Source organism: Cavia porcellus, unplaced genomic scaffold, assembly GCF_034190915.1.
Source record: "Cavia porcellus strain 051 isolate PalLab524CR breed Dunkin Hartley unplaced genomic scaffold, mCavPor4.1 scaffold_26, whole genome shotgun sequence".
NCBI lineage: Eukaryota > Metazoa > Chordata > Mammalia > Rodentia > Caviidae > Cavia > Cavia porcellus.
The window spans coordinates 35,358,292-35,383,332 of record NW_026947509.1 but is presented as its reverse complement, the minus strand read 5'-3'; the positions used below and the strand labels follow the sequence as shown (position 1 = coordinate 35,383,332).

The window sequence follows — 25,041 nt, the reverse complement described above, 5'->3', positions numbered from 1 at the left end:
CAACACATGTCAACAATACACCACTTTAATCCAGAAATCAAAGTTACGCAGGCAGCCAGAAACACAAGAGACAAAGTCAGAGAATCCAAGTTTAAGAAAGTGAACTGAGGGGGCTGGGGATTTAGCTCAGCGGCATAAGCGCCTGCCTTGCAAGCTTGCGGTCGTGAGTTCGATCCCTGGTACCGATAAAAAAAAAAAGAAGAAGAAGAAGAAGAAAGTGCCCTGGTACCGATAAAAAAAAAAAGAATGCTGTGTGGGGAAGGCGACCACCTGACATGGGATGAGACTCCACCACCTCTGGTTCCACCCTGGCCTGGCATTGGTCCTTTTGTGTCACGCTGGCCCCCTGGGGGGGCCCTCACAGTTGGGCCAGCCATTCCCCCCAGCTTGTTTCCTGGTACATGGAGCCCGTGGAGGAGGTAGTGGGTGACTGGCACAGACCCCACCCTGTAGCTGGGGTGTCCTGCTTAACCCTCTTTTCCTCCTTGGGTACCCATGGGGGGAGGGGCGTTCTTTAGGCCCAGGACTTCATACTGTGGTGTGTTGGGGGCAGCATCCCTCAGTGAGTGGTTTTTTTTGTTTTGTTTTGTTTTGTTTGTAACCGGGGATTGTACTCAGGACCTCCTGTTTGCCAGGCAGGCAGGCACTATTGCCACTTAAGATTAATCTTGATTTTTTTCTCCACAATAAAACAAAATGTCCCAAAAAAAAAAAAAAAAGAAGAAAGTGAACTGAGGCCATGAAGTTAGCCTTTAAATTCCGTGGCTACTAGGTTATTCTGTGTATGGTATGCACTTGTTTGATTTCAATGAGGGAAAAGTATTATTCAGGTTGGCAAAAGCAAGAAACAACTTGATAAAAACAAGCAGGCTAACAATCTGAATTCATCAAATTAAAAACAGGGAAAAATAAAAGCAACTGGTACCACATTTGCTCAAAGATCCCTGCTCATCCACCTGAAAGGAAGTAAAAAAGCTCCCTAGATTTTGTAAACAAAACACAAGATTGAAATTCAGAAATGGTTTTCCCTGCTGGGTGTCATTCATGACAGTAATCCCAGCACTTGGGAGGCTGAGGCAGGAGCACTGCCTCTAATTTGGGACCAGTTTGGGCTACATAGCTCATCTCAAAAACAAAACACAACAGGGGCTGGGGATTTAGCTCAGTGACATAAGTGCCTGCCTTGCAAGCACACAGTCCTGCAGTTAAAAAAACAAAGATTAAAAAAAAAAAAAAAAAAACAAAACCTCCATGATTTCCTTAATTAAAACATTAAAAGTCAGGGGTGGTGGCTCACGCCTGTAATCCCAGCACTCAGGAGGCTGAGACAGGAGGATTGTCGGAGTTTGAGACTAGCCTAGACTACAAAGTGAGCTCAAGGCCAGCCTGAACTGCATAAAAAGACCTTCTTGTCTCAAAAAAAACAAAACATAATAAACAAACAAACAAAAATTAAACAAGTCAAAGACTCAAGTATAGTGAGTGGTACATGCCTGTGTAATCTCACTGAAAATGGAGACCCTGATTCTAACCCCCCAAAAAAAGAAAGAAAAAGAAATCTTGAAGTTTCTCTAAATATGATTAAAAATTTTATTTAGTAGGATATGTGTTTTAAAAAATACATCATATGTCAATGCAAAATTTTAAAAAATATAACAGTTGATGGGCTGGGGATATTACTCAGTGACACAAGAGTCCATCAGCCAAGTGCTAGGTCATGAGTTGGATCCCTGGCACCACAAAAAAAAAAAAAAAAAATTAAATTTGGGCCCAATTTCTACTACCAATCAAGAAGAAACTTGTAATTATTAAATGCTATACTGCATTTCAACCTACGTTTAAATAAATGATAATCACCAACACTGGTAAGAAGCTGTACCTTTTTACATATTCTCAAAATAGCTAATGTAATTTTCCAAACTGGGCATGGTAGTACATGACTGTAATCCCAGCACTCTGACAGGCTGAGCCAAGAGGATCCCAAATTTGAGTCCAACCTAGGCAATTGACCAAGATTCTGACTCAAAAAAACAGAAAAAAGCTGGACGTAGTGGCTCATGCCTGGAATCCCAGAACTTCATAGGCTCACCTCAATTTCCAAGCCAACCTGGGTTACACAGTGAGTTCAAGCCCAGCCAGAACTACACAGCAAGACCCTGTCTCAAAAAAGCTAAAAAGAAAAGCAGGACAAGGTCAGGGGGTAGCTCAGCATAAAGGCCCTGGGTTCAGTTTCCAATGCAGACACAAAAATCCTAATGTGATTTCTTCAAACTAACAATATACTGGGCCTTGTGGCCCATACCTGTAATTTTTCAGGAGACTCATCAAGAGTTCAAAGCCAGCCTGGGCTACAGAGTGAGACCCTGTTTCAAAAACACCCAAACAAAAAAACAACATCTTGTACTTATGTACCATTTTGGGTCTTTTCACCAGTAAAATCATTCAGAAAGGTAACAGAGGAATTACCATTCCCCCCATTATACAAATAAAATAAATGAAGACCAGATACGTCAAATGACCAGCTCAAGGTCACACAGGTACTTACTGGCAGTGAATGATCTTGCAATCTAGTGGTATCTTCGATAGAAAGATGCCCTTAAAATTTTAGGATCCAAATACCTTATCCAGATAAGAAATCTTAAGTTAGAATGGAAAATTAAATATTACTTCAAATTTACTTTTGCTGGATAAAAACCCTGATTTTCTCCCAATCCACTTAGCATCCTATCCATTTTTAAAATGTGAAAATTTTACCACAGCACTTTCTAGAACTCTAAATGCCAGGGGCTGGGGATTTAGCTCAGCGGCATAAGCGCCTGCCTTGCAAGCAGGCAGTCATGAGTTCCATCCCTGGTACCAATAAAAACGAAAAAGACAAAAAAAAAAAAAAAAAAAAAGAAGAAAGAACTTTAAATGCCAACAGAATTTTCAAACTTTTAGAAGTAAATGAAAAGACTAAAGCAAAATGCCTGATCACAGATACACACTAAACAGTTAAATGTCAGCTAAGCAGACTTAAAAACCACTCACATGCCTAAAAAACTGAACTCAGAAACAATGATAGTCTTATAGTTCTGCAATTCTTATGCTATTGGCACCTTGATAGAAAAACAGACATGTACATGGCTCACACCCCCAACCCTGTTAATGTGCTCTCTCCTAGGTTTAAAATAAATGAAATTTAAAATAAATGAAAGAAAAACTCCCCAATCTACCAAAGATGACAGAAACACATACCCGTTAGGTATTTCTGGGGCTGCATAAGTGGGAGTCATGCAGAAATTTTGTTTATTCTAAAACCTATACTTAATGTTGATCTGTTTGGATGCTATACCATAAAAATAAGCCGCAATAAAACCCCCTACAATTTACTGGTCTCTAAAATCTCTGATAACTCTGCTCCACAAACCTAACTGTTCCCCTCCACCCATATAAATGCGACACACACAAGGCCTCATATACAGGCCTCTTGCCTTTTTTTCCCCCCTAACACAACTAGGACCTTTGTTCCCAGCGTCAGTTTTTTATCCTACTCAATAGCTCTTTCAACTTTCTACTACGCATTTTTGTTTTGTTTTTAGAGAGTCTGAGCCTCGACTTGCCAGGTCTTTAAATGAAACGCCAAAAATATCTAATGAGGCTCTAGAGAGGAATAGAAAGTTAAACACACCACTGAGGGGCCTACAAAACGGAGGAAAGCCTGGAGATCGGGTGATCTGGCAGCCCAGGCGAGATTGAGAGCGCAGGCTAGGAAAGGAGACCAGCGGGAGAGCAGTTAAGACGTTCACCCCCAACAGAACCACTGCGTGCTCAACCGAACCCCCGCCCCGCCGCCCCACGCACACGGTTACGTCCCCTCCCCCAATTAGCCAAGCAGCAAACTCTGCCCCCCCCCCCCGCCTCCCGCCTGACGCGACACCGGAGCTATGCCTCCCCCCAGACAAAGTACAACGGCATTATCAAAAACAAACAAATCTGTCTTCAGGGTTGGGAAGCAACCCCTCTCCCTACACCCCTCGCCCCACAAGGGTAACCAATTCCCTCTCGACACTCCCCCCTACCCCTGCACAGGGCATGTTTTTAAATGCTGACGAATTTTCTGCCTTCTACCCAACTAAGGATTTCTGTTGATTCTGAGGAAGAAGTGAGAGACACGGAAAAGCCAGGATTTGGGGGTTTTACAACCTTCTTGATTCGAACTCCCCTTCGAACTTGTTTCTTGTTTTCTGAAACCCCAGAGGAGGGGTTGAACGGACCGGACCGACGTTATAATAGGTTTTATGTAATCCACATCGAAATAAATTACTCGCCTGACTCGTTCTGAATGCTAATACGATTGGGGTGACAACCGGCCCACTACCCTGCCCCGGGTCCCAGCTCGCCTCCCCATCCACCAGACCCCGTGTTGGTGTATGTGGAAGGATGCGCGGTTCCCTCGGCCAAGTTCCCCGGCCTCTCCCGTCTCCGCCGGCCCCTCTCGCCGCCGTCCTCCCTCCGCCAGCGCCGCGGGCGCCCACTCGTCTGTTGCAGGAAGCCCCTTACTGCGGTCTGAAGTCCCTCGGCCTCCCCTCCTCGGACCCTCGCTCCCTACAACTGTTGTCACTCGAGCTACTCCCTACTTTCCATTTCCGGGCCGCCCCCAGCACAGAGCCTACCCTCTCCTGGTTTCCGGGCCCCCCGTCCCATTTCCGGGGAACCCTTGCCTTTTTCACACACCCCACCTGCACTTCCGGCCCCCCACTTTCTCTCCTCCTAGACGCCCTCCAAGCTCCCAAGCTCACTTCCGGCCCCCCAGGCTCCGCCGGGCTTCTCGAGACCCTCACACGCCTCACCCCAGTTCCGTGAAGGGCCCTCCTCATAGCGAGGGCCCGAGGGGGGAGCCGGTGACCCCCGCGCTCCCGCCGACCCGGTCCCCTCAGGCCGCGGTCCGCCTGGAGCGCCTCCCCGTCAAGCCACGGCCCGGTCCTTCCGCGGCCCAGCCGCTGCCGCCGCCGCCGCCGGGAGCAGGCCGAGCGGGGGCCCAAGCGCGGCGATGACACAAGCGGGCTTCCTGGGACTTTCTGTTCCAGCTCCTCCCCCGTCACCCCCACCCCACACACGGCCCCCTCCCCCCAGCCGGTCTCCGCCGCTCACGACTGCGCCCCAATTACCTAATTAGGCCCCAAAGTCTCCGGTCCCGACTCGGTGGCGCGGCAGTAACTTCCACTCACTCCCCACCCCACCCCCCCGGCGGCGGCGGCGGCGGCGGCGGAGGCAGCTCCTCGGGTCCCTTCAATTATCAGCTGAGCCGCAGCACCGCACCGCGGTGCGCCTCCGCCGCGCGCCTCCCTCCCTCCCTCCCCGCCCGCCCGCCCGCCCGGCACCTTGGAACTATTTCGCCCCTGGCCACGGCCGTCGGGCTCGTCCGCGGGACTACCCGCGCGCCTACTAGCGAGCTATCACATCGCTCCTCCCGGCCCCGCGCCGGACACTGCGCCCCGGCCGACCTGTGATCTCCTCACGATCCCTGTGAGGGACCAGGAAGGAGACTGTGGGGCTTCGTTCCATATCCCTCCGCCGGGGTCACCCCCTCCCCTCAGTGGCAGCAGGAACTAATTCCCCTTCGGGTCACCCAGGACTATGTCATGGAAATTTCACGGACAAGGACTTCTAGGGAACCTTGCAAGATGAAACTATCGCCCGAATTACAAATATCCCTGACAGCTCAAAAGCTGGGTTCAATTTAAACTAGGACTTTGACCCCCTGACCCCAGCAAGCCCCGCCCCTTCCTGGTTGTCTTAGCGACGGCGGTGGCGTCCCAAGATGGCGTCGTGGCTGCCGGAGACTCTGTACGAAACTGTAGGACAAGGCCCGGCGCCCAGCAAAGACTACTACCAGTTATTGGTCACCCGCTCTCAGGCAAGTGCGAGCCGCGGTTTACCCTTCCCCCTACCCCCCTATCTGGCCCGGTTGGGCCCCAAAACGCGGGCCGCGTTAGGCCGTGAGCGACCGTGGCCCGCCGGAAGCGCTCAGTCCCTCGCTGGAAGTAGAGATTTCCCTCGTCACCTCGGCCCGGAGGCCCGCGTGTCCCTACTCTCTCCTCTCCTTGTTGGTCTCCGGCGAGCCTTCGGCGTCTTTCCACAAAGCCGCCCGCTCCCTTCCCGCCGCTCCGGCTGCGTACCTGCGGCGTTCGCTCGCGCGCCAAGAAAAACAGGCGTCCTCGGCCTGCGTGCCGCCTCACCTCAGCGTGGGAAGGAGGGAAAGAAAGACTCAGCCAAGTGTCCCGAGGAGGAGCCGGGGGAAGGGAGGAAGAGAGGAAGGGACGGTCTTTTTTTTCCAGGGTAGAATTTAATCTTGGGGACTTTTTTGTTTAAGTCTCACGAACTCCACGGCTACCTCAACATTGCTTTATTTCTAGCAGGAGTGGGTGATGGAGAGCTCCCCCTTACCTTGTTGGATCCGCTTCTGTCCCATTGAAAGTGTGCGAGGAGGGGGGATACAAAAGTGTTTCAGCTGCCCTGTGCTTCGGCCCCACCCATAATGACATCTGCCGCACAACAATAAGACCGAGGATTATGTTATCGCTGGAGCAGAGTAACCGTCGGCCTATTTTATGCCCACTTTAGATGGAGGGTGGGCGTTGGATGATTTATTATTGTGCCCATGGAATAATCAAGTTGAGCTGGCTTCTGAGACCTGGCTGATCTTAATGCCTATCGCTGAGCTAGTCATGTACCTCGGGTTTTAAATAGATAATTGTGTAAAATGAAATTTAGAATTTTTTATACAGTTAGGTGCGGATATTGATTATTCCATCAGTTTTTCTAGGAGCCCTCAAAAGACCAGTGAATTAATTTTATTTCAGGGCATCTTTAAAATTAAAGGAATAATATGTACAATTTTTTTAAAATCTAAGACTTGGACATATTCCGCATGTAATATCAGCCTGTCATTTTTTAATTTTTTAACTTTTTAAGAAACTTTTATACATACAATTCGGAATTTCTTAAATGCTGAAGAGTCATTGACTCTTCCATTAGCTTTTTAAGTCTCTGATCCTGACAGTTCACTTTTTTATGTGAGTGATAAAAAGCATAATATTCCAGGCCTACATCATCTTTTATATTCAGCTACTGTAAGTCAGAATATTCTAATGTTACTTCATCGCCCGTCCTGTACTGTCAATCAAAATCTTTCATTTGAACATTGTAGTTTAATAAATTTAGAACCACGCTGGCATTAGTTTTTCTTCAGAGTGCTTCTGTTGTTGGTGCTTTTCAGGTTGTTTTCTTTTTACCGTTGTTTTGTTTTCTGAGATGGCTCCCTAGGTCACCTAGGCTGGCTTCCAACTCTAGATCCTCCTGTCTCGGCTTCCCAAGTGCTCAGATTATGTGCTTGCACCACTACAACTGGCTAAGACTTTGTTTTCAGGTTTAATCTGAGCACTTACCTTTTTCTATATACTATGTTTTGTGAAAGCTTCACCCTCATGCCCTCAGAAGTCTCTCTTTTTTTTTAATATCTAAAATCTTTTTACCCTCCTCCTACTGAGGGTAGAACTTCCGGTCCCTCACAAGTAGGCATTCTACCACTGAGTCTATATACCCCCAGTCGAAAAACCCTTCTTTATTTTGACCCTAGTTTTTCTGTCATGACTTGTATATTCCTTTTCAAGATTTGATCCACTTTCTTTATCAAGCTGTCTGAACAAATCCATAGTACAGTTCCGCTAGAGTGTGTTCATCTCAAATATGATTAAGTCACCCTCATTTTAAAGTAAAATTTGTTGTAAAAAGATAGCAAGCCAAAGAATATACTTTTCAGTCATGCTTTGGAGAATGTTATTTTCTAACCACAAGATAATTTTTCCATGTCTCAGTACAGGAAACCAAGCACCCAATAAGCAGTAGCCTGACATAAATAAGTACTAAAAGACTAGTATTAAAAAATGTTTTGTAAAATGCACTTTTTTTTGGAGTGACTTTCTACAGTTACTCTCTCCTCCCTTCTGCCTTCAGTCCAAACACTATTGTATATTATCCAGCATAGGAGCTTAATTCAAATTGGTGATTCCTTCATGCAGATTCCATTTTTCACTGCATTTTTTGGGTTGTTGGCTTAAAATACAAAAAATACACATTTAATATTAATATGAGGCCAACTGTGTCATTCATACCTTTGGCATAATCCAGAATATAATCTTTTTTAAAAATTTTAAACAGAAAAAGTAAAAATAACAACAAAACAGTTTCAAGACAAGCTAGTAAGAGAGTAACAATGTGGGGCTGGGGATTTAGCTCAGCAGCATAAGCACCTGCCTTACAAGCAGGCTGTCCTGAGTTCAATCCTTGCTACCGATAAAAATAAGACCAAAAAAAAGAGAGTAACAATGATTAATACATTGCATATTGTTATATTCATAGTGTTATTCAGAGTATAAGATATAGGCATGAAGTATTGTCCAAAAAAGGATTCACACAAAATTTTCTTTTCATTAAACTCAGAAACGAACTGTATAACTATCTTAACTATTTTCTGTGTATATATTTTCTTTTCCCTTCCTTCCTCTCCCCTTTCTCCCATCACAGTTTTTGTTTTCTTTTGAACAGTTTGTTTTGTTTTGTTTTGTTTTTGTTTTTGTTTTACCGGGGATTGAACTCACGACCTTGCACTTGCCAGGCAGGCGCTTGTGCCACTGAGCTAAATCCCCATCCAACAGTTTCTTTCCTATTCACAATATCTATTGTATGTTTTGGTTCTTGTTTACTCTTTTAGAGTTTTACATTGTGAGACAATACAACGTTTATATGTGTAAGTCTGGTTTATTCCACTTACAAGTATGGTCTTGAATTGTACCCATTTTCCTATGAAAGTCCCAAGTTTATCTTTCTTTATGGCTAAGTAGTATTCAATTATATATATATATATATATATAAACACATCTACTTTATCCATTCCTCAGTTGTTGGGCATTTAATTTTTCTGGGAAGATACCTAGAAATGGAATAGCTGGGTCAAATGGGACCTCTAATCCTCGTTTTTTTGAGAAATCTCCATACTGATTTCCACAGTGGTTGCACCAGACTATACTCCTACCAACAGTGGAGAAGGGTTCCTTTTACCCCACAGCCCTGCCAGCATTTGTTATTGGTTGATTTCTTTTTTTTTTTTTTTTTTTTTATCTTTTTCGTTTTTACCGGTATGAGGGATTGAACCCATGACTGCCTGCTTGCAAGGCAGGCACTTATGCCGCTGAGCTAAATCCCCAGCCCCGTATTGGTTGATTTCTTGATGATAGCCATTCTTGAACATATAAAGAATTGAAAAATATAGGCCCCCAAAATTTAAAGATACTCTCATCTCAGCAGTGGTAGAAAAAAAAAAAATTCAAAGATCCTATCCAAAAAAGATGAATACACACTTCTCAGATAAAGAAAGACTAAAAGAAGAAAAAATGTTCATTTGAGATACAAATTAAAACAACAGTGAGATTCCGTCTCCAGAATACAAATATTTATGAGTAAATATTTCCTAAAAAATGAATATCAGTAAATAAATTTTTGGGCAACCCATTTGGGACCCCTTCTGTCTCAGACAGGAGCTTTCTTTCTCTCAATAAATATATTCTGCTCTTAAAATAAATATGCATTTGCTTTCTTACACATATAACATTAAAATACACTTTTATGTATATAGAAATGTTCTCCATTAACTATTTGAAGCTGGGTGTGGTGGTGCACATCTGTAATTCTAGCACTCAGGTGGCTGAGGCAGGAGTACCTCAAGTTCAAGGCCAGCCTGAATTACATAGTGAGGTCCTATCTCATAAAGCAAAACAAAACAAAAATTGATACCATGTTGTTGATTTTCATGTATTATTCAGGTTTTTAATTTTATTTTTATTACTTTTTTTCAAAAAAAAACAACTTTCTAAATTTAGTTTGGGCCCAATAAAATTAATTCTCAAATCTGATCTTTATAATAGCAATCCCAAAGCTTAGAAAAATTAGTGCACTGCTTTCTTTTTTTTTTTTTTTTTTTTGTCTTTTTCATTTTTATCGGTACTGGGGGTACCAGGGATCGAACTCACAACCACCTGCTTGCAAGGCAGGTGCTTATGTCGCTGAGCTAAATCCCTAGCCCCAAGTGCACTGCTTTCTAAATCAAATATTACCACTCTCTGGGCATGGCAGTGCATGCCTGTAAACACAGCACTTGGGAGACCAAGGCAGGAAGACCACTGTGAATTCAAGACCAGCCTGGGCTACATCTCAAAAAACCAAAAATAATAATATATGTATAAAATCAACTGATTCTTACTTTAACATTATATATTTTTACATATATTATGTTATGAGTCTTTTAACTCAAAAGGAAGTTCATGAGGAATTGCCAAGTTAATGAATAATAAAGACACTTTACAAGTAGAAGAACCAAAAAAAAACTCCCTAGTCCATAATATAGCAGGGCACCATTAGCGATATTTTGCACTCCAGTTGGGAATGTAGCTCAGTGATAGAGTACTTACTTACCTGGCATAGATTTTATCCCTAACACCTCAAAAGAAAGAGGGAGAGAGAAAGAGAAAGGAATTGTGTGTTTTCTTTTTCTCCAAATAAAAGTTTGCTTAAGGTGGCCAAAACTGGTAAACTGGGTTTAATGCGAAATACACTGCACTTGAAAGTTGTTAAAAGCAGGAACCCTAGGTTATGGAAATGCAAATTGGCAGGAATGGCCTCTCGAAGGGAACCACACAGGCGGTCATCCTGTGAGCACCAACATGCCCAACCAGTCTTCTTTCAGCAGGTGAGGGAGGAGGAACTGGGCATAAATTAGTCGTCCTTCATCTGTTTTACTAAATCCTACTCAGAACTCAAAACTCATCTGAAGCCAATAGCTGGGGGCAGAGAGAGAGGACAAAGCTCGCTCACACCCACCCAAAATGCAATTATTTTGAAGTGTTAACTAAAAACACCTAAGGTGCATGCCAGTCTGCCAGACTTCTAAGAGAAGCCAGGCATAGAGGCAAACACATATAATCCCAGCACTCTAGAAGGATGAAGCAGGAAGATTACAGGTTTGAAGCCAGTTTAGACAGCTAGTGGCTTAAGGAGATCTTGTCTCAATTTTTTTTTTTTTTTTTTTTTTTTTTTTTTTTGTACGGGGGATCCAACTCACAAACCTCGATCTTGCCAGACTCAAAATGAAAAAGTTTAAAAAGTCTGAAAAGCCAGGCATGGTGGCTCCCAGCACTCAGGAGGCTGAGGGAGAAGGATTACAGCAAGTTCAAGGCCAGCCTGAAGACCCTGTCTAAACAAACAAGCAAAAAAACAATGAGGCTGGGAATATAGCTCACAAAAAAAGTGACAAAGAACACTAGCTTTGGTGAGGGCTGCTTGAGAAACAGAATTGTATAAGTGCCATTGCAAACTATAGACCAGTTGTGAAGATTTAAAATTCAAATGCAGCTAGACATAGTGGTACACATCTGTAACCTCAGCACTCTGAAGGCTGAGACAAAAGGATAGCGATTTCCAGACCACCCTGGACTACATACCAGGACCCTGATTCCAAAATAAATGAATAGGAGGCTGGGTATGGTGGCTCACGCCTGTAATTCCAGCACTCAGGAGGCTGAAGCAGGACGATCGTTTTAAGACCAGACTGGGCTACAAAGTGAGCTCAAGGCCGGCCTGAACTGCATAGAGACACCCTGTCTCAAAAAGACAAAAAAAAAGACAAATAGGCCAGGCGAGGTGCTGCACACCTGTAATCCTAGCACTAAGGAGGCAGAGGTATGAGGGTCACCAAGAGTTCGAGCCCACCCTAGGCTATACAGTAAAGTTTAAGGCCAGCCTGTACTACACAGCAAGACCTTGTCTAGATAGATAGATATGCATTCTAACAATGTTAATGCATGCGCTCTTAGGCCAGCAAATCAATTTCTGGGATTTGGTTATAACCAAAAATGCTCTCACATATACACAAGGCTGCCTAAGCAGCAAACTTCACCAGAGAAAAGAATTGTAAAAACATCTTTCCATTAGCGGAAGTGTAGATAACTGATTCATTCATGCTGTGGAATACCATGCAACCTTTTAAAAACAATGTGAATGTCTGTTTATTCAGTAAACAGATCTTTCGCAAGAAAAAGCAAGCTGATGGATTAAACACAGTATGATCTCATTTAAGAAAAAAGTCATTTTGAATAAATGTGAGGATTCAGTAACTGTTGAATGGAAAATCTGGAATGATTCTGTCTTAGGCATAAAGTTAAGGATTGGTTTCACTTTCTGTATTCATATTTATGACTGATCTGAATTTTCCACAGTGATTTTACTTTGTTTTTGTTTGTTTGTTTGGAGACAGTCTCACAGTGTAGCCCAGACTGGCCTCAGACCTATGGTGATCCTCCTGCCTCGGCCTCCTAGGTGCTGAGATTAAAGCTCCTAGGCTAAGGTGCATTTATTTTTATTATTAGAGCAATAAAGATTTAAAGTAAATCTCATTATGTAGCCAGGTGTTGTGGCATATGCCTGTAATCCTAGCACTCAGAAGGCAAAAGAAGAAGGATCACCAAGAGTTTGAGGCCAGCTTGGGCTACATAGCAAGACCCTGTCTCAAGGAAAATAAAACTAAATAAAATATAAACCTGCTCCCCCCTCTCATCTTCCCCTGCTTTGCCAGCATCACTGCCCCCCGCCCCCAGCTGTCTTCTCCTTTCGGTGTTGGAGCAGCTGGGGTCACTGTGCCATCAGCTGTACCTTGCTAGCTCCTATTTTTTTGTGGCAAAATAATGCTAGAAACTTAGAGAGGATGCAAATGGATTAATGATCCTGGGTAAGATCTTAAGGAATTTGTGGACTGGGATTTTGAGGGAAGAGGGTCTTCCGTGCAGTTCCAGTTGGCCTTAAATTTATGGCCTCTACTCACAGCCACCTTCCTGCTTCAGTCTCCCAAGTAGTATGATCACAAGTGTGTGCTCCACCATACCTGGCATCAGCTGCCCTTTGTCTCTTAAAGCCCCTCAGCCTCAGCTACCCCCTGCCTCAGCCCGAAAAAGCCACACTTCACCCATCTTCTCCATACCTGAGAACTTTGTACCCAGCTCTGGTCCAGCTTCGTTGCCATACATCTTCACCTGCCGTAAACATGCCCTTCCCTGCCGCACAGGTTAGGCTGGGTGTCTGTAATAATAAACTGCATTATTCTGCTTCTACTCCTCGTGTCTGACACACTCCAGAAAAATGAATCCCAACCCTGTGTCACTCCAGGATGTGCCTAATTAGAGTTGTGAAATCACTCTTCATCCAAAATCTTACTTCCCTTCAAGTGGCATTCACGGAGTCCTTTGGGGAGGCAAGGGATGACGTGATACAAGTCAGGCGATGAAACTTTTGACAGTGACAGTATTGGGTGCTTTGCCAAAGTCTCACATCCGGTTCATCTGACAGCTCCTAAATCCTCAGTTCACCTGGACAGAGATACAGCCCCTGCTCCTCCCTCGCGAGTTGTTTAGACCCAGGAGCTCCTGCTAGCCTGCTCTCTGTGGTTCACTTGCTGTCACCCAATATTGACACAGACTGGTGTCATAATTATGTTGGGCAGTGGAGCTCTTAATTGAGAGTCGCTGACTCATGAATTGTTTCATTCCTCCTGGTAGTCTGAAGCTCTCTGGGCTGGGGCCAGGACCTCATCCACATAATAAGGCTACTGGTCAGAGACTGCTCGGCTTTATTTCTTCTCCAACACGCTGTTTGACATGAAAATGTCACTGGATATAAGGAAAAGTGCTAGTTACTCTTCCTTTGGAAAAATTGAGTTTGTATCCAAGAGATTGTATCAAACCAGAGGTGATGGTGCATGCCTGTAATCCCAGCACTCAGGAGGCTGAGGCAGGAGACGATCACGGCAAGTTTGAGACCAGCCTAGGTTAAAAAGTGAACACGAGGGCTGAGGATTTAGCTTAGCGGCTTAAGTGCCTGCCTGGCAACCACAAGGTCGTGACTTCAATTCCCAGTACCAAAAAAAAAAAAAAAAAAAAAGTGAACTCAAGGCCAGCCTAGACTGCATAGCAAGACCCTGTCTAAAAAGACAAAATAGAAAAAAAAGAAAAACAGAGACAGTATCAGGAGCTTGCCAACCTGCCTTTTCCTCCTCTATAAAATGAACAGCTCAAGCCCTGGCTGCCTCAGAGGCAGGGCAAGGACCTCAATGTGTGTAAAACACTCAGGGCCCACTGTGTCTCAGAGAGAAGGTTTGTGATCCAGTAAGACTGGAAAATTGTGGATGACATAAATTGTATTCGCTGCTTTTCACCGCACTTTCTCAGAGCCTTTAAAATCCTCCTTTGCATCATGAATTTCAAAGAGGAAACTGATCCACAGGAACCACAGGACTCTCTTTTACCTGAGCATGTTTAGGACCCACAGCTGGGAAGCTCATCATCGGTCAACACCAGACAGCAAGCCCAGGCCACAGCAGAAAAACCGAAGGAGTGTTCATCAGGGACCAGGCTCACCCGATCGACTGAGACTCGATCGTTTCCATTTTTCCATCAGGATGATTGGCTGACCCTGTAGTGTTTCCTGATTGTTTTACTTTACTTTTTTTTTTTTGGGGGGGGGGGTGGGCAGGAAACGCTGCAGATTGAACCCAGGGCCGCTAACAAAGGAACACTAAATGAAGGGCTCTACCAGCATTTGGATGACAGAGGCCAGAGAATCACTGTGAATTCAAGAGCAGCCTGGAATACCTAACAAGGACTTGTCTCAAAAAAAAATTGTAATCCTAGCACTCGGAGGCTGAGACAAGAGGATCACAAACTTGAGGTCAGCTGAATCAACATAGCGAGGCGTTTATGTACATACATACATACATACATGAATAAATTTGCTTTTGTCCAGTGACCTTACTAAGTCACTAACTATAGTGCCTCACCTGAAGATTTCTTTAGATTGTCTAGAATGCACTCATCATCTATGAATATGAAATTTCTTTCCTTCTTTCCTGATCTCTTTTCTTTATCCTTGCCATATTATATTGACCATATTTCCACTAAAATGTTAAAGACAAAAATATATCCTGTTCTTGGATTTAGAAAGACTTTCAATATTTTACCATAAACTTTGACGCTTGTTATAGACTATAAAAAGTCAGATTATGAGCCAGCCATGGTGGCACATGCCTGTAATCCCAGCACTTGGGAGGCTGAGGTAGCAGAATCAGCAGAGTTCGAGGCCAACCTGGGCTGCGTAGTGAGCTCAAGACCAGTCTGAACTACACAGTAAAACCCTTAATCAAAGAAAAGAAAAAAAAAAAAAAAAAGGACTAAAGGGTTTGTAGCTCAGTGGTTAAGGGCTTCCCTAACAGGTAAGAGACCCTGAGTTCAATACCCAGTCCCACAAAAAATTAAAATGCCCACTTAACCTTTCAAATCAGGGAGGAAATGAAAAAGCGTTGAATAGCTACTGTGACAATTAGCTATTAAAATTGCCACAAAATTAAATCATTGTCTCATACTATGCATGAAAAAATTTTGTATTTGAAAAGCTGTTACATCACAAACAAACATTATAAAAACAAGAAGCCAGGTGTGCTGGTACATGCCTATAATCCCAGCACTCAGGAGGCTAAGGCAGGAGGATTGGTGTGAGTTCAAGGCCAGCCTGGGGTGCGTAGTTCAGGGCAAACCTGAACTGCATAGCGAGGGCCCTGTCTCAAAAAAAAAAGTAGTGAGACACATGTGTAATTCTAACATTCCAGAAGGCTGAGGCAAGAGGATCACCAGCTGTCAAGCCAGCCAGACAAACAGCAAAACCCTGTGTCAAGATGTCCTCATGTGCATACCTGTAATCCTAGCCCTTGCCAGGCTGAGGCAGGATTGTCTGAGGCCAGCCTGGGCCACAGTAGATTGAATATCAGCCTAGAATATATACCCTGTCTCAAAAAAGCAGTAGTAATTAAAAATAAAAGGCTGGGGTGCAGCTCAGCACTTCCTGAGCTTCATCCTAGTAGCACAAAACTGAAAGAGAATGTGGCTCAGTCACAGTTCCACGGCGGAGCACTGACCTTCCAGGGAGAAGCCTTGGTTCCAGTTCTATAGCGAAAGAACAATTGAAGAGCTGCATGTTAAACACACAGACCTACGTCGTGAGAGGACCATGAGAAAATAGCGAGTATTATTGTAATGGAGGTAGAACAGCCCCACCTGCTCAAGACTGCGACTCTGGAAGCCGTAAAAGAATGCTAAAGCAGGCCCGGACATAGCACAGCAGCGCAGTACCTGCCTGGCAAGTGCAAGGTGCCGAGTTCAATTCCTGGTACCAAAAGGAAAAGCAAATACATTGAAAGTAAAATTGTTTTATGAGTGATACCTTAACCAAGATTAAATTCTGAAGATTAGTTCATGGGGCTTGACTAGCATGCTCAAAGACCTGGGTCCAAGCCGGGTGTGGTGGCTCACGCCTGTAATCCCAGCACTCGGGAGGCTGAGTCAGGAGAATCGTTGTGAGTTCAAGACCAGCCTGGGCTCCAAAGTGAGCTCAAGGCCAGCCTGAGCTGCACAGCAAGACCCTGCCTCAAAAAAAAAAAGACCTGGGTCCAATCCCCAGTACTATAAAATAAAACAGTAAGTGGGATAAAACAATACCCAGCACTCTGGGAGGCTGAGGTAGGAGAATCACAAATCTGAACCCAACATGGACAAGTTAGGAACTTAGCAAGACCCTATTTCAAAACACAAATTGGGCACGGTAGCTCATACCTGTAATCCCAGCACACTGAGGATCACTGAGTTCTAGGCCAGCCTGAGCTACATAGCTAGCCCCTCTCTCAAAAAACCAAACAAAAAAGAAAAGCGGCCAGGGAAAAAAACAAGAAGTGAGCCTACCCTAGCTGTGAAACAGTCAGCCCTCTTGGGGCTGATTCTGAGGTGCTCAGGCTGGGATGACAGCAACTGAGGTACAAAAACAACTTAATGCCGGCATTGATTGACTGACTGGAGTCAGCACTCTGAGCGTCTGTCTATAGGATAACAGTATGCAGTATAGCAACTGTGGAGGGTTTTCTTGTCATGTTTTTGAAATCCAATATTGTTCTTGCTGTTTTGTTCCATTTTATTATTTTGTGTTTTGTTTTATTTAAGGAGAAAGAGAAAAAAATAGAAAGAGGGTACAAGTTATACAGAATTTCAGAAAACAAACAGTAGGAAATCACTAGTTAATAGATTACATATTGTTATCTTAGAATTTTATTATTTTGTTTTATTCCTTTCAAAAAAAAAAAAACAAGGATAAAAAGGACTGGGATGTAGTTTGATACAAAGATCATAGGATCGATCCCCAGTATCACAAAAGAAATAAAAACTGTCTGGCAGAAAATGTTAGCCATATATAAAGCAGACAGTTAATATAGTCAGTATTCAGAGGTTATTAATCGTCTCAATTAATGAGATTAAATAGCCTCATCAGAAAATGGGCAAGTTGCCTGAAGCAATATACATGACTAATAAACATATCAGAATATGCTTAACCTCACCTCTTTTTTCTTTTTTGTCTTTTTTTTTTCATTTTTATCGGTACCAGGGATCGAACTCACGACTGCCTGCTTGCAAGGCAGGTGCTTATGCCGCTGAGCTAAATCCCCAGCCCCCTTAACTTCACCTCTTGTCTTGGTCATTTTCCCCTGCCTGGGAAACACTTAACCCAATTTTAAAAAGGACAGGGACCCACACACACACCAAATTTAAAGACCAATCCAAAAATCAGCATCTAAAATGAACAGACACTTCTCAGATGAAGAAGTAGGAAAGGCAAATAAATATATGAAAAAAATATTTATTCTCACTGATCATTCAAGAGATGCAAATTAAAACAGTGCTGTGATTCCATCTCCACAAAGAACAGAGATCATCAAGAAATCAACCAGTAAAAAATGCTGGAGGGGATATGGAGAAAAAGGATGCTTCTCCCTGTTGGTAGAAGTATAGACTGGTGCTACCACTGTAGAGATCAGCGTGGAGATTCCTCAAAAAACTAGGACTAGAAGTCCCATTTGACTCAGCTATTCCCCTTCTTGATATCTTTCCAAAAGAATTAAAAGAATCAGGGCTGGGGATTTAGCTCAGCGGCATAAGCACCTGCCTTGCAAGCAGGCGGTTGTGAGTTCGATCCCCGGTACCGATAAAACTGAAAAAGACAAAAAAAAAAAAGAATTAAAAGAATCATACCACAGTGATATATGTGCACCCATGTTTACAGCAGTACACTTTGTAATAGCTGAATCTCGGAAACAATCCAAATGATCATCAACTGAAGAATCGATAAAGAAGATGTGGGTTTTTTTACAATGGAGTACTACTTAGCCATAAAGAAGGACAAATTTCAGGCATTTCTAGGTTAATAGATACACCTTGAGACCATACTTTAAAGTGAAATAATTTGGATATGTATTTAAATATTGCATTGTTACTCTTGTATGAGAAACCCAAAGGATAAATAAGAACCAAAATGGATGATAGATATTGGGAATCATGAAGAAAATGTTCAAATGGGAAAGGGAACAAGGGAGGGGGTGGAGGGAAGGGAAAAGGGAAGGAAAGGAAAAGGAAAAAAGAATAGAAGGGACCAACATGAAAACAAAGCTTTTGTAAATGAGAAGAAGGGGAGTTGAAGGGAAGGGAGGGGAATGGGAAGAAAAGAATCAAGATATATGGTATAGGTACAAATTATCTATGATTAATATCGCTGTATCAAAAGTACCAATAAAATTCATTTGTAAAAAATAGAAGGAAAGGCAACAGATAAAGAAAGAAAAGGGTTAGCCAGGTATGGTGTGGATGCCTGTAATCCCAGCACTTGGGAGACTGAGGCAAGAGACTTGCCACAAATTTGAGGCCAAGCTGGGCTCTATAGTTCAAAGCCAGCCTGAACAAAGCAACAAAAGACTTGAGCTGGGTATAGTGGCACAGCCCTGTAATCCCAGGAAGGCCTGTAACCCTATGGAGGCCGAGGTGTGAAGATTACTAGATCAAGGCCAGTTTGGGCTATACTAGTGAGACCTTGCCACAGAGAACAAACAATTAGATGAGTTTAACAGTTTGCAAATTATTACTTGGTTTTCCAAGAAAATGTGTTTCGTGTAAGGGTTAATTCGGACCTGAGTCACCCAATACCCAATCTGTCCGCCCGCCAGGAGCACTGTTCTCCGCTCAGCACCAGTTCCCTCAGCAAACCCAGGATGTCAAAAAAGAGATGAGGTGGAGCACAGAATCCAAACACCAGGACACCTGAAGACGCCCAAACAGTTACCCGGGACACATGGAGGACTTCGCCCACCGAGGCACAAGACGGCCAGAGAACTCTGGCCACGGGTGTTTAGGGAGGTCTTCCCGCCTAATGTCCATGACCTTCTTTCAACCGCTATTAAAAAAGCCTGCTTCTCTGCTCCAGATAGGCTGCCTTCTCGCCCTCTGCCTCCCTGCACTCAGCCACGATAAATTCCACGCTGTAGCAACTTCACACATGCCCAGGGGTCTCAGCTGGTCTCTGCTCGAGCTGTTCCTTACATTTCTGAGGTTTTCATGAGCATTTTTAAAAATTTTATTTCAAAGAGAAAAACAAACAATGGAAATGAGTTTCAAAACAGGGTAGAAGGACAGTTACAATACTTGGTACATTGCATATTGGTGTCTCGTAGCTATTCAGAGTACAGAACAGGCACGATGTCTTGTCTAAACAATATTAGCACAAAACATTCTTTTCAAGGAATAAACAGCTATCTGTACAACTGCCTTAGTTATCTTGTATATACGTATGCTTTTTCCTTTAATCCATTCTTCCTTTCTCCTATCACACAATTTTTTTTTCTTTTGGACACTTTCCAATTCACAATATCTATTGTATATATTTTTTATTTTAAAGAGAAAAAAGAAAAATCAAGATGCAAACAAAAAACACAAATGGGAAACAACAGCAACAACAACAACAAAAACAATGGCTATATAGGTTTTCAAAACAAGATGATAAGAATTTAACAGTGGTCGTTCTACTGTATATTGGTATCTTCAGAAGAGTTGCTCAGGTTACCAGATAAAACAAAACAGTAAAACAGAGCAAAATATTGGATTTCAAAAACAAGACAGCAAGAAATCCTCTACCACTGTCACAGTGCACACTGCCATCCTCCAAGTAGGTGCCCAGACCACCAGCCCCAGGCCTGCAGAGTCAACCAAACAGTACAAGAATCAAGCTGTTCCTTCACCTCCATTGCTGTCATCTCGCTCTGAGTCCTCCAAATCAGCCAGTTAGTTACTGGAGGTGGGAGATGGGGGTGATGCTCTTGTGGTTTCCAAGTCCATGCACTGGCGGGTTCACAGGAGGACATGCTTTGTCTTCTTCCTGAGTCTCCTCTCTGTGAGCATTTTGGGGGGGCCTAGGTTCTTGTGTCTACTAGCCTGCTAGCCAAGTGCTATACCACTAAGCTATACTCCAGCACTTTTTTATTCTGACACAGGGCCTCACAAAATTGCACAGGCTGGACTTACACTTGGAATTCTCCTGCCTCAGCCTCCTTATCCACGAACATTTTATTCAAACCTCTTTTAGCCAGGAATAATGATGCACACCTGTAATCCCCACCCTGAGGAGGCTGAGGCAGAAAGATCACTTGGACATTAAGGCCAATGTGGACTACATAGTGCAGCCTGAGCTGCACATAGTGAAACCCTGTCTCGAAAACATTAAAACAACAACAACAAAAAAAAACTCTTTGAAAATATTATTTTTTATTTCATTTTTTTGTGTTGTTTTTGTTTTTGTTTTTGTGGTACCCAGGATCAAACTCAAGACCTCGCACTTGCCAGGCTTATGCCGCTGAGCTAAATCCCCAGCCCCTTTGACTTAATTTTAAAATTATAAATAATAATAATTTAAAGTTGTAATATAAAATATCTATGTCCTAATACCTTATGTTGTATACCGCATTTCAACGCCTTGACTTGTGCTCTTACAATCTGGACAAATACTTGCTGGTGGAGGCCAGAGGAAGCCGTCTGTCATCACTGTGAATACAGCAGACTTCCAAGTGTTTCCTGGTCTGGGAAGGCTGCACTCTGACCCACCGTTCAGTTACGACAACACAAAGCATGGGTCACTGGAGCAGAGAAAAGCCAGCACATCCCCCAAGCCTCAGTTTAGCGCAAGCTCTTGGAATACTGGCAGCTCACGATAACACACAGCCCACCTGGTTGTGATGATATCAAGCTGTGGAGAGTGTTTATGTGTTATTTTCTCCCTTGCTGGCCAGAACTCAGGGAGTCTCTTGCCTCAGCCTCTCAAGTGCTGAGATTACAGGCATGCACCACATTTGGCTCGATCACTCTTTCTTTCTTTTCTTTTTTTTTTCTTTTTCTTTTTTGGGTGTGTGTGTCTGTCTTTTTGAGACAGTCTCACTTTGTAGCCCAGGCTGACCTTGAACTCACAGTGATCCTCCGGCCTCAGCTTCCCAAATGCTGGGATGACAGGCATGGGCCACCACTCCAGGCAGACTTTTATTTTCTGTTTTTTTTAAGTCGTATGACTCATACCTATGGATCTTTTGGCTCCTTAAAATTGGAAAATATCCTTAAAATGAGCAACATGAATCATTAAAGGAAAGATTGGTTTCAGCTTATTCAGCTGTCTGGCATGTGGTGCTGGAGGTGGAACTCAGGGCCTCCCATATGCTGGGCAAGTGCCCTACCACTGAGCTACCCCAAACTTGCCACCTCCCTTCTCAGACTCCCAAGTGCCTGGAATCGCTGCTGCTGGCCACCCTGCCTAGCTCTAACAACATCCTGAGAACCTGCAGGGCCTGTCTCCTGCCTCTCCACCCTGCCCCCTGCCCTGCTGCTCCAGGCTTTTTCCATTCTTCCAGGGACCCTGGATCTCAGGGTAGGCTCTGCTTTCTCTAAAGAGCCCGCCCACCGACAGCCACATCCTTCAGGGTCCTGACCCCAGTGCTCCCAGCTCCCTGATCGCTTACCACAGCTGATGTCTTAGCTCAACCGTGTTCACCAGATGACTAGCCGCCAGAGACCCGGCAATTTAGCTGCAACCCCTCCACTCAGTGCTGGCCAAAACACAGGAGAGAATGTGCTCCAGAAGTCAGTCAGACATGGTGGAGTTGGCCCATTGCTGTCAGTCTGTGATGGAGCCCTCATCTAGCACGTATGGTACCCCTGATGCAAGCCCCAGTGCCACCAAACCCAAGAAAGCAAAGAAAACACAATCAGAAGTTTTGTCCCAACCCAGAGAACAAACGGTTTTTGAAGCTGGCTGAAAGGTGATCAGCATACTTCATTCTAAGGATGGTGGTGAAGCCCCTCTGGCCCTGACTCTCCCAGTCCCCAGCCTGCCTGCCAGCAGAGACGCTGCTCTCTGCAGCACCTGAGGCTGTCATCAGGAAGCACAGGATATTGTGGAGGAGATAAGATAGGACAAGGAATTGTGCAGGTGCTGGGACATGGAAAGGCACCCGAAATTTACAGCAGCCCTTCAGGGACTCTGCCTCTGAGGTATGAGGCTGCCAGAGAATTTTGACTACAGATGTTTATTAAAATCTTCCTGCCAAATCTGAGATGAATACACACTTCTCAGATAAAGAAATAGAACAGCAAATAAATATGTGAAAAAAATGTTCAACACCAACAGTCATTTGAGAGATGCAAATTAAAACAACACTGAGATTCCATCTCACCCCAGAAAGAATGGCCAGGATCAAGAAAACTACCAACAACAAATGCTGGAGGGGCTGTGGGGAAAAAGGAACCCTTCTCCACTGCTGGTGAGAGTACAGACTGGTGCAACTGCTGTGGAAATCAGTGTGGAGATTCCTCAAAAACTAGGACTGTAGAGGTCCCATTCAACCCAGCTATTCCCCTTCTGGATATCTCCCCAGAAGAATTGAAAACATCATACCACAGCCATATATGTGTACCCATGTTTATAGCAGCACAATTTGAAATAGCTAAAGCTTGGAAACACCTAAATGCCCATCAACAGTGGAATGGATAAAAAACATGTGGTATTTTTATACAATGGAGTACTACTCTGCTATAAAGGATAAACTGGAGACTTACAGGTAAATAAATGCAACTTGAGACCATACTCATAAGTGAAATAAATAAAACATGCATGGAAAAATAATAAACATTTTTAAAAGGGCTGGGGATATAGTTCAGTGGCATAAACACCTGTCTGCAAGTACAAGGTTTTGAGTTCAATTCCCAGTACCAGAAAATGAAACACAAAAGGATGTGTAAACACCATATTGCCTTACTAGTCTGAGGAACTGAAAGAAACAACGTGTCTGTATGTGTTTATATACATAATTAAGATGGTTTTACTGCTGATGTCTCTGAGATCACTGAAGAGAACTGTGTTGGCATTGTTCGGAGTCGTGTGCTCTGGGTGAATGATTCCAGGATGAAATGTGCAATGTATGTACCATTGTTGCCCCCTTTTTTATGTGTTTTGAAATTGGTTTTTTTGTTGTTGTTGTTGTTGTTCTCTCTCTCTCTGAAATAAAATGGATTCAAGATATATATATATATATTCCTGCCTAATGTTGTCTGCCTTCTCTCATCCCTATAAAAGGGACACACTAGGGGGTTTGGCTCAGTGGAATAAGTGCTTGCCTGGCAAGTGTGAGGTTGTGCGTTGATCCCCAGTACCAAAAAATAAAAGGGACACACTTCTCTTTGTTCAGGACAGACGGTCTTACCCTCTCCGCCTGCCTGCACAAGCCCAGTGGTCTCTGCTGGTTCCGCACTCCCCCTGTATGTTACATAATGTTATAATGGTGAGATATGGTTGGAGTTTAAATGTTCTGATGTTTTGAGACTGGGTCACGCTGTGCACTCCGGCTGGCTGTGGACTCAGTGTGTAGTGTAGTCCAAACTGACCCCATGTTTGCGGGCCCTGGAATGCTGGGGTTACAGGCATATGCCACCATACCCAGCTCTAGATGGCATTTTCAAGCTGATAAAATTTCAGGCTCAAGTAATTGGATTTTCTTTTTTTTTCCATTTTAAAAATTTTATTGGAGCATTTTAGATATACATAATGATAACCATCATAGTTTGTACCTGTACATGATATGTCTTGCTTTTTTTCCCCATTCCCTTCAACCCCTTTTGATTCTGTAATTTTGAAGTTACCTACTTAATACAGCATATTTGTGAGATGAATCAGTTCTCGATGGGCTTTCCCAGTCATTTCTGGACATGCAGAGTGGTGAAAAGATGCAGTCTGCCCACTGGCCTGTTCCCGGCTGTGGTCAGCAAGGAACAGGAAAAGCCACACTGCTGGTTTCAGCTCTGAAACCCTAAACAAATGTCCTTTTCTGGCTCTGTTGGATGCAGGATCCTGAGTTTTTGTTGGGGATTTTGCTGTTCAGCATGGCCCCCAGGCATAGCCCTGAGGTACTGTCTAGTTTCCTAAACACAGGAAAGCAGAGAAGAGCCCCAGGGAAAATACTTGTGTCAGATAAAGCTGCTTCCAGCATGAGTTATACACACTGCCGCTGGCTGTGAGTTAATGTCAATGAGTCAACAGTACATATCCAATAAAGTATTTATTCCGAAACACATGAAACAGGATTGTGAAGCTGGGCATGGTAGTGGCACATGCTTATAATCCTAGCACACAGGAGGCTGAGGCAGGAACATCATTTGAGGTCAACCTGGGCTATATAAGCAAGTTCAAAGCCAGCTTGCACTACATAGCAAGACCTTGTCTCAAACAAAAAAAACCCCACAGGATTACGGCCAAGTATATGGAGGTACATGACTGTAATCCCAGTATTCTGGGAGGCTCAATCAGGAAGATCACTAGGTTGAGCTCAGTTTGTGCAATTTAGCAATTTACTGAGAGCCTGCCAAGACCTGTTGGCTTGATACCCAGTAGTGCAAAACAAAAACAAAAACCACAAAATTACATACTAATCAGCCGATGAATATGTGACCTGAGGCTCAGCAGTACCTGACTCTGTTTTTCCCCAGGGCTCAAGTTTGCAGTTTG

The 25,041-nt window shown here is 43.8% G+C and overlaps 2 protein-coding genes across 38 annotated transcripts in view; one reads left to right on the top strand and one right to left on the bottom strand.

Moving 5' to 3' along the window:
* The window catches only part of Trip12 (thyroid hormone receptor interactor 12), a 136,536-nt gene extending 130,354 nt beyond the window's left edge, over positions 1-6,182 (bottom strand). For 20 of the 34 annotated variants that reach the window (XM_063237137.1, XM_063237146.1, XM_063237147.1 and 17 more), the window contains exon 1: positions 5,151-5,304. The gene's annotated coding sequence lies outside the window, so the exon portion shown is untranslated. Of the gene's footprint in view, positions 1-2,545; positions 2,571-4,542; positions 4,564-4,832; positions 4,996-5,150; positions 5,306-5,363; positions 5,624-6,161 lie in introns of those variants that run through there. The other 14 variants (XM_063237140.1, XM_063237153.1, XM_063237166.1 and 11 more) reach the window with 8 other exon arrangements.
* Fbxo36 (F-box protein 36) overlaps positions 5,627-25,041 on the top strand; it is an 87,272-nt gene continuing 67,857 nt past the window's right edge. Inside the window, exon 1 of one of the 4 annotated variants that reach the window (XM_063237177.1) lies at positions 5,627-5,899. In XM_063237177.1, the coding sequence (XP_063093247.1) occupies positions 5,804-5,899 (96 nt within the window). In that variant the 5' untranslated portion in view covers positions 5,627-5,803. The remainder of the gene's footprint in view (positions 5,900-25,041) is intronic. The other 3 variants (XM_063237178.1, XM_003474427.5, XM_063237179.1) reach the window with 3 other exon arrangements.